The sequence below is a fragment of the Fonticula alba genome, assembly GCF_000388065.1.
Source record: "Fonticula alba strain ATCC 38817 unplaced genomic scaffold supercont2.1, whole genome shotgun sequence".
Lineage (NCBI taxonomy): Eukaryota > Rotosphaerida > Fonticulaceae > Fonticula > Fonticula alba.
In genome coordinates, this window is record NW_009242971.1 from 1,721,762 (window position 1) to 1,729,449 (window position 7,688).

Here is a 7,688-nt window from a genome sequence, read left to right on the forward strand (position 1 = left end):
GGGGGGGGGGGAACGCGGGCGGCCCTCCAGCCCCAGGTGGCCTCTGGTTGCTAGTCATGGGGCCGGGCGCGTGTTGCCCTCGCCCCGTCCCCTCCCCGGGGCCTCCGGGGAAAGGGACAACTGCGCGGGCGCGCCCCGGTCCCGGGACCGCCCTATTGCCCGCCACCGAGCGCGCCCCCCCGCCAAGGGTGGAGGACGCGGCAAGTGACCGAGCCGCCGGGGGAAGGTAAAACTGAGGGCCACCACCATCACCACCACCACCACCACTACCGCCGGATCGGAGCCCAATGCTCGGGGAATAATACCCGCCGCCGAGCCCCCTCTCCCCGCCCCGGGTGCCTATGGCGGCCCAACGGCCAAGCGTTCCCCACCACAGGGAAGATCAACACAGATCGCCCGCGTGAAACCAACGCCTTCCCAGCCCCCTCCCCGGGCCAGCCCTCCTGGCCGAGGGCCGATGCTGTTGTTATGATTCGGGCGCCCTTTTCCCGGGGGCGAGAGACTACCCCGCACGCGGGTCAGCCAGCATGGCCCCTGGGGGGGGGGGGGGGGACCCCCCCCCCGAACGCCGAGTCCCCCGCATGGGGAAACGGACTGGAACATTAGTCCTGGGCCGGCTGAAGCCACCGGCATCGGCCACAGAGGGGGGACACACCCAGAAGGGTGCGCCGGGCGAGATAACCAGCGCGCGGACCAGACGAGGGCGAAGGGCTGGTTAAGCGGCGGCGCTTGTGTGGGCGCGCGCATGGCCGACACTCGCCGCGCGCGCGCATCCTCACGTAAGCGCGCACATGTGTCTCCCGCGCGGCCAGAGCCCTTTCCGGCTACGGGGGGTGGCGAAGGACTCCGCACGCGCGCCGCCCCAAACAAAAAGCCCGCCTCGGGGGACTCTCGCCCGCGCACCAGCGCGAACCCTCTCGGCCCGGAGCCTGGGGGGACAACATCCACCCGCTCGAAAGCGCCCGAGGGAGGGGGGGGGGGGACAGGGTTCTGCCACAGACCCGAGACCCTCTCGAACTTGGCGGTGGCCGCTGCTACTGCTGATGCTCCGGCAGTTTGGTGGGGCAAGCCGCATTCCCCTCCGCTGGCCCCCCCCAACCTGGCCGCCTGCAGGCCCCCCCTCTCCGGAGGGGCCGCCGCCATTCTAAAAAGGCTTGGCAGGAGCGCCGGCGGCCGAACGCCGCGCCCAGGACACATAACCCCGGGCTCCCTCCCCCCCCCCCCCCTCTGCCGGTCACGGCCAGCCCCGAGGGAAACAGCGTCATATCCAGCCGCGCCCCCGTGAGCGACGCAGGTCTTTTCTCTCCCCCCCCCCGCGCACTCGTGCTTGTGGCGCCCTCCGCTTCGCAGCACGGACGGGCCCGGCCCCGGCCCCGGCCCCGGCCCCGGTCCCAGGACAGGTTGCGATCCCCCCCCCCCCCCCCCCCCCCCCCTCTGATAGGGCAGCACGACCCGCAGCCATCTGGGGGAGGGGTAGAGGCAGGTTGTGGAGACGGGAGAGAAAATTGCACGCCCGGGCTGCTCCGCGCGGCGCGCCCGCCCGCGCCACCAGCCACTCAGGCTGACGCTCTCGCTCCGGGTGCACCCGCCCGCAACCCGCCGCCCCGAAGGACTTCACCCGCACAGCCCTCGCCCCGAGGGAGGCAGACTGGCAACGCCACGCCGGTCTGGTCGGGCGAGAGGAGGTAATGAACACCGACGGCGAGGCAAATCACCCGAAGTGCATCTCATATCACGAGGAATGCCGGCCCTCGGCCCGCATATCGAATGACATTCTCGGCGTCGAGAAATACTGCCAGCAACCTCGGGCAGGGGTGGCCTGCGGCCCCCCTGCTACGGCGGGGGAGGTGAAGGCATCCTTGTAACACGAACATACATTTCATCCTCGGGGAGGGGGGGGGGGGGGGGGCGAAACGTTTGGGCGGTGCGTGGACTCAGGGCCGGTGGTGGTGCGGATTTGGCGGCGACGCCGCGCCCTGCCCCGAAAGACACACACATGCACGCTTTTACACAAGCTTGGTCCACAATATTCCTACACCTTGATCTCGCTCTCTCTCTCTCCCGCCCTCTTTCTCTTCAGACCCTTCTCTCCCCTGTAGGCCTCCCCCTTGGCGGTTCGGTGGCGCCCTCGTTCACCAGCTTGCCGGGGACCGGCCTGCCTGGCCATGCCAGTCCGGCCGGACCAGAACAGGACGAAGCTCGCTAGCGGCATCAGAGCCAGTGGCTGGTGCGCCTCCCGTCCGCCCCCCGTCCCCCTGCACGTTCCACGGGGGAGCGCCGGCTGGAGCTGTGTCGCAGGCGAGAAGAGGATGGAGCCACACGGAGACAGATCCAACCGAGGGCGCTTGACCAGCCAGGAGGCCAAGCTCTCCGGCCGTGCGGCCACCTCCGGCAAGAAGACCAACATGTCCCTTCAGGAGCCCCCCCCCACCGGCTGCCGATCCGTTTCCAGAAGGAGGAGGGCATGAAGAGAAAGAGAGAGAGAGAAAGAGAGAGAGAGAGAGAGAGAGGGAGGAAGGGCTAAGGGGCGCCCCCGTTGGCCAACAGCCCAAAGGGAGCCCCAGGCCGGGATGACTGCAACTTGCCGCGCGTCTTCATGGCCATGAGACCCGCCCTGGAGCGGATATATATGTGTGGCAATAAAAAACCACTCCGGTAGTCTCGGACCCTCGGCTGCCTCCAACACAAACAGACAATATATTTGGCCCATGCCAGTCGTCCCCCCCCCCCCCCCCCCATGCCCCTCTCGCCCTCGGGTATCCAGCACACTCATCCACCCGCGAACACCGAGTGGGGACATTCAACAAAGCCCGGCCCATGCCGACGAAAAGGTGCCCGGGCCCATCCCCCCCCCCTTCCCCCTCCCGCCGGGAATGAAAAGGGGTCGCCTCTCATTTCAGCGAACATGCCCTGGCGCGCGTGACCCATCCCAGCTGGTGGTGACTCTCCCCTCCGGGGGGAAAGAACGCTTTGAGCTGAGCATCATCCATACTGGCCGGGCCAGACTTCGAGCGAGACGGCTTGACACCGGCATCGAGTGGCCCCCCCCCCCCCGCCACCCGATGGGCAGACAGGCGGAGCCGCTTGAACACCCGGATAGGTTGTTGACGCCCAGGGCCCCGGAGGCTCGCGCCGCTGGCGCTTCCGGACTAACGTCCACCGGTTCATGGCAGCCCCCCCGCCTCCACGCCCGCCCTGCATGCCGGGCGGTCGTGCCAGGAGGGCGCACCCGATGTTTGCTGCAGGCCGGTCCCCGCCAATCGCCCGGCACGGCGGTCCGAACTTCCAACACCCACCTCGTCCCACAGGGGGACGCCTGGCAGGGGGCGGCGGGGCATGGGCCTGGAGCGGCAAGCTCCCCGGCACCGACACATCCCTACGAGTCATCAGTGTTGAGGAGCGGCGCCCTTGGACCGCCTGGCCCCCTTCCCCACATTTCCATGCTCCCAGCCCGCCAGCAAGAACAAGCGGAAAATGCCCCCCCTCTCCTGCCATACACGTGGGGTACTGTCCGGTGGCGGGTGCTCGATGGGAGCTACAAGTGCCGCCGATTGTCATATGCCACCGTATAATCAAACCAACGTGTTTCCTTTCTTCAGACTGTCACATGCCCAAGCCCCGCATGAAGTATCACATATGGCCCCCGCCAAGGGGAATCCCCGAGTTGGGGCCAGGGGCCCTCATGCATTGGCAATCATCCTCATGAAATGCCCACAATTGTCGAGCCGTGTGCGGGCTGCGGCCCCGGCGGCTGTTCCACCCCCCCCCTGACCAGCCTTTTCTCCCCCCCCCCCCCCCCCCTGCCCGAGGTGGCAATGCTGTGCACACGATGGGAGCCGGCTAATCTTCGCCGGAGGGCCATTATCCCGGGGGAGTGTCCGCGAAGCCGGCCTCCTCGCCGTCTTTCGTGCGGTGCAGGCGCCCACTCGCAGGGACTGGCCCCCACCCTGGCAGGGGATCGAGGCGCCTCCAGCAAGGGCATCAAGCATGCCCCCCCCCACCAACCCCTGGTGGATCGCCACACAGTCCTGCCTTCTCTTTCCTAAATCCCCGCTCGGCTCTGCCGCCAATGGTTCCGCACAGACTGCCCCCTGCCCGGGCTTCTGGACCATCGATGCTGGGGATGCTTCACGGCCCGCGCAGTCCTCGTGCTGTTGCCCATCGGCCCCGACCGGCTTGACGGTCAACCGGGGACTCCCACCCGAAGCAGGCCTACCCGTATCCGGTGAACCCCCTCGGCCGATGTCTGTTCACACTGAGCGAACACCACCAATGGCCCCGCCTCCCCCCCCCCTGCCTCGGACAGAGGGCAACGCGTCTCGAGCCCCCGCCAGAGACCTAGGCCCGCCGGCCGCCCCGACTCGAGAGTACCCCCTGGGCGTGAACGTGCCTAATCGGGGCTTCTCCCGGGGCTGGAATGCCGCTCGCTTGCCCGCCCAGCCGCCATATCCATGTCTCCACAATATATACTTGCGGCTGGTATGTAAGCCAATGAAGCTGCATCCACGAGGGTGCTAATCACACACAGGCGCGCATACATTGTCACACATGCCGCCACACGGGCGGCGGCCCCTGCCGCGCAGTGCGATGGTGTCCGGGAAAGCTACAAGCTCGACCTCCCCCTCCCCAGCATAGCTGGGCCCCCCTTTCCCGAGGGACGTCTTCCCACCGGCGGTTTGCCCTGGTGACCACAGTGCGAACATCGGCCCCGATCCCCGCGCGCGCCAGAGCAAGCTCCCACCTGGTTTAGGGGGCCGGTATGTAAAGAGGGTGCCCAGAAAATCAAGCAGGCTCCGGCAGGTCGGAGCCCTATAACAGTCGAACCGTGAGCACATCCACTCCCCTGACCAGCGTGGGGGCACGCGCTTCCAGAAGACGGGATATCCACTCATCGATTATCATGGACAAACGTGGACATGCGGATAGCTTATCCTTGGCTAGGCCTCCGGTCGACCATCCAGGCCGGCCGGCCGGCCGGCCACTGGCTGCCAGCAGTCTTGCCTGTCCATGTGCCAGAGGGGTGGGCTCTAGCGCGGAGTCGGTCGCTCGGGCCAAGGCCACGGCCCCCTCGCCCCCGTTCAGTGAGCTGCTCGGCCGGGAATTTAGGTGGTAAATAAAGGTAACAGGGACGAAAAAAGCCCAAGCCGGGTATCGGGGATCCCTTCCTCCTGCCCATGTTCCATTGCTATGAAGGCCAAAAGCGCGACGCGCCGCGTGGAAGCCGTGATGTGACCTTTCGACCGGGGCAACCAAATCGCCGCATCAGTGCCGCCCCCTCCCTCTCTCCCCCCCCCCTCGCCCCCCAAGACACACACGTGCTTTGCCTCCGAGGGGTATAAATCATCACAAAGACCCCTTGGCACATGATGCACGCTGGGGATCTTCCCTGGGAGGCAACCAGACCGCCCCACATAAATGCCCAAAAGTGCACGCAGGAATCGAAAGAGGGGAAAAGGCAAAGGGGCGAGAGCGGAGACAAGGCCCGATGACGGTGGGAGAGGGGTGGGGGATGAGAGAGAAGGAAGTTTCTGTGTATTGACTTGGAAAGTTCAGGACACGCGGGGACCAAAGCACTTCGGCTCCCGGTCGATGGGCGCGCAGAGAGCAACCCATGTGAGAGTAAAAAAAAAAGAACCAGGCCAGCACCCCTCCCCTCCCCCCTAAGAGGGCATGAGCTGGGGGATCGTCCCCATCGGGAGCCGTCCGGGCACGAAGCGCACGTCAGGGAGCTCAGTGTCACCGCCACGACCAGACACGTCTACAGACACTCCAGAGGCACGGTGAAGTCCTCGGTGACGGGGCCAGTCTCCGGGGCGGTGGCATTCTGGCCGAGACCGCGGCGAGCGAAGCCCCGCCAGTAGGCACAGGTGTTGGCACCGTTGTAGTTCACCTGGTCCGCCAGGAGGATGGCATCACGAGCCTCGGTGAAGGTCGGGTTGCAGGGCTGGATCTTGAGGCCATCCACCAGATTCTGCATGAAGCGGTTGTTGGCGCCATCGCCCTTGTACAGATCCGCGTCCCAGGGGAACTCGTCGAGCATGTTGCGATAGGCGTCCATGAGCATGGTGCACCAGACCTCGCCCTTGGCATGGTGACGAGAGTACTGCGATTTGTTGAGGTATCCGAAGGTCTGGGGATTGAGTTCCATATCGTCGGTGTACGGGTAATTGCGAATGTTCCGGCTGGCCGCATACTCTGCCATGCCGAAGGAATCGTCCCGGCCATACTCCCGGCGCCAGCGGAGGATCAGGGAAAGGCAGTCGCCGATGCCCTCGCCCTGGCCGGAGGCCTGGGCCGAGGACATGCAGTTGGAGTTGGCCGGACCGCCGCACAGGCGATTGGAAATCCCATGGGAATACTCGTGGACAATGAGGCCATTGTCATAATCCCCATCGATCATGGGGGTCTCCTGGTTCCAGATGTACATGCGCATCTTCGGGCGCTGGCCATCCGGCGGGGTGGCGAAGTTGGCGTTGTTGTAGGTGGTGCCATCCTGGGCATTGGCCTGGACGGCGTCATTGCCGAGGCCGCCCTTGCGGAAGTTGTTCTCCTGGAAGTTGCCGGACACCTCGTCGAAGCCATACTCATAGAAGATGTCATGCATGATGTTGTTCCAGTAGAAGAGGTTGGTCACCGCGGCGTCCAGGCTCTCCACCGGCTCCTTGGTGAAGTCGATCGGGAAGTCGAAGACCAAGTCCGACCCGCCGCTCGGGCGGTAGTTGTTCTTCCAGCCAATCTGCCGGCCGGTGAGGCTCTCCTGGGCGTAGACATTGTTGCCGCGCGTGTCGGTGAAGGTGTTGTCCGCGTCCATGGTGTGCCAGCCGAGGGGCGACCCGGTGGACAGCTTGTGCGGGTTCCTCACCAGCTCGCGGTCGCCATCATGCGGGTCATTGACACCGGGCGGGTAGACCCGGTAGTTGCCGGACCGGCTGACCCAGTTCACCGCGAAGACCACCTCGCCGGTGGTGGCCGACACACCGACATCCAGCCAATCGTCATCCTGCTCGATGTTCATGTGGTACACCAGCTCCAGGCCGCGGGTTTCCGTCTGGACGAAGGCCACGCGCACCTCGATGTGGTTCAGCGACAGGTTGTCCCCTTCGAAGAGGGCCACCGGCCGGGCGGGCTCCTCCTCGGCGTCGAAGTCGGCCGAGGCGTAGGCAACCGGCACAAGGCTCCCCTGCTCCAAGCCGATGCCCAGATAGCTGGCCAGGCGCAGGACCGCCTGAGCCGGGGACAGGCGCTGGCCGTCAATGCCACGGGCCAGGGCCGCCTCGGCGCGCTCCAGCAGCTCCGACCGGCGGACGAAGGTGGAGCCGATGTTCAGGACATTGCCATTGGCGTCGATGTTGATGTTGACATCGCCATTGAGGATGGGCACGCCGTTGATGGTCTGGCGCAGGTACACATGGCGGACGCCATTCTTGGAGGTGTAGTCGTTGGCCACGCGGTACTGGACGTGGCGGCCGAAGCGGCGGGTCACAAAGTCCTGGACGCCGGTCTTGGCGTCGAGGCTGCGCGCAGGGGCGGGGGGGGGGTCACACGAGAGCAGGGCAGGAGGCGGATCGAATGGCGGTGAGCGGGGGAGGGAGCGGGGAATGCCATGCTCAGGAGGCGGACAGAGGGAGGCAGGTCAAGAAAAGGGGCAGCGGAACATACGGGATGGTGGCGAAGAGGTTGTCCAGACG

General features: G+C 66.1%; 4 protein-coding genes across 4 annotated transcripts in view; all 4 read right to left on the bottom strand.

The window, feature by feature from the left end:
- The window catches only part of H696_00383 (hypothetical protein), a gene marked incomplete at both ends in the record, with an annotated part of 3,450 nt that extends 3,392 nt beyond the window's left edge, over nt 1-58 (bottom strand). The window contains one exon of the mRNA XM_009494231.1: nt 15-58. Within this exon, the coding sequence (XP_009492506.1) occupies nt 15-58 (44 nt within the window). The remainder of the gene's footprint in view (nt 1-14) is intronic.
- Nucleotides 59-2,719: 2,661 nt separating this feature from the next.
- H696_00384 (hypothetical protein) lies at nt 2,720-3,690 on the bottom strand. The gene has a single exon (XM_009494232.1). The coding sequence runs from the start codon at nt 3,556-3,558 to the stop codon at nt 2,983-2,985; it is 576 nt and encodes a 191-aa protein (XP_009492507.1). The 5' UTR covers nt 3,559-3,690; the 3' UTR covers nt 2,720-2,982.
- A 305-nt stretch (nt 3,691-3,995) lies between these two features.
- On the bottom strand, nt 3,996-5,303 carry H696_00385 (hypothetical protein). The gene has a single exon (XM_009494233.1). The coding sequence runs from the start codon at nt 4,890-4,892 to the stop codon at nt 4,515-4,517; it is 378 nt and encodes a 125-aa protein (XP_009492508.1). The 5' UTR covers nt 4,893-5,303; the 3' UTR covers nt 3,996-4,514.
- Nucleotides 5,304-5,758: 455 nt separating this feature from the next.
- H696_00386 (hypothetical protein) overlaps nt 5,759-7,688 on the bottom strand; it is a gene marked incomplete at both ends in the record, with an annotated part of 2,501 nt that continues 571 nt past the window's right edge. Inside the window, one exon of the mRNA XM_009494234.1 lies at nt 5,759-7,501. Coding sequence (XP_009492509.1) covers nt 5,759-7,501 — 1,743 coding nt within the window. The remainder of the gene's footprint in view (nt 7,502-7,688) is intronic.

Bases quoted from the DNA above. Each gene is read 5' to 3' on its own strand.
- H696_00384 (XM_009494232.1), bottom strand. From the start codon at position 3,558: ATGACAATCGGCGGCACTTGTAGCTCCCATCGAGCACCCGCCACCGGA.
- H696_00385 (XM_009494233.1), bottom strand. From the start codon at position 4,892: ATGAGTGGATATCCCGTCTTCTGGAAGCGCGTGCCCCCACGCTGGTCA.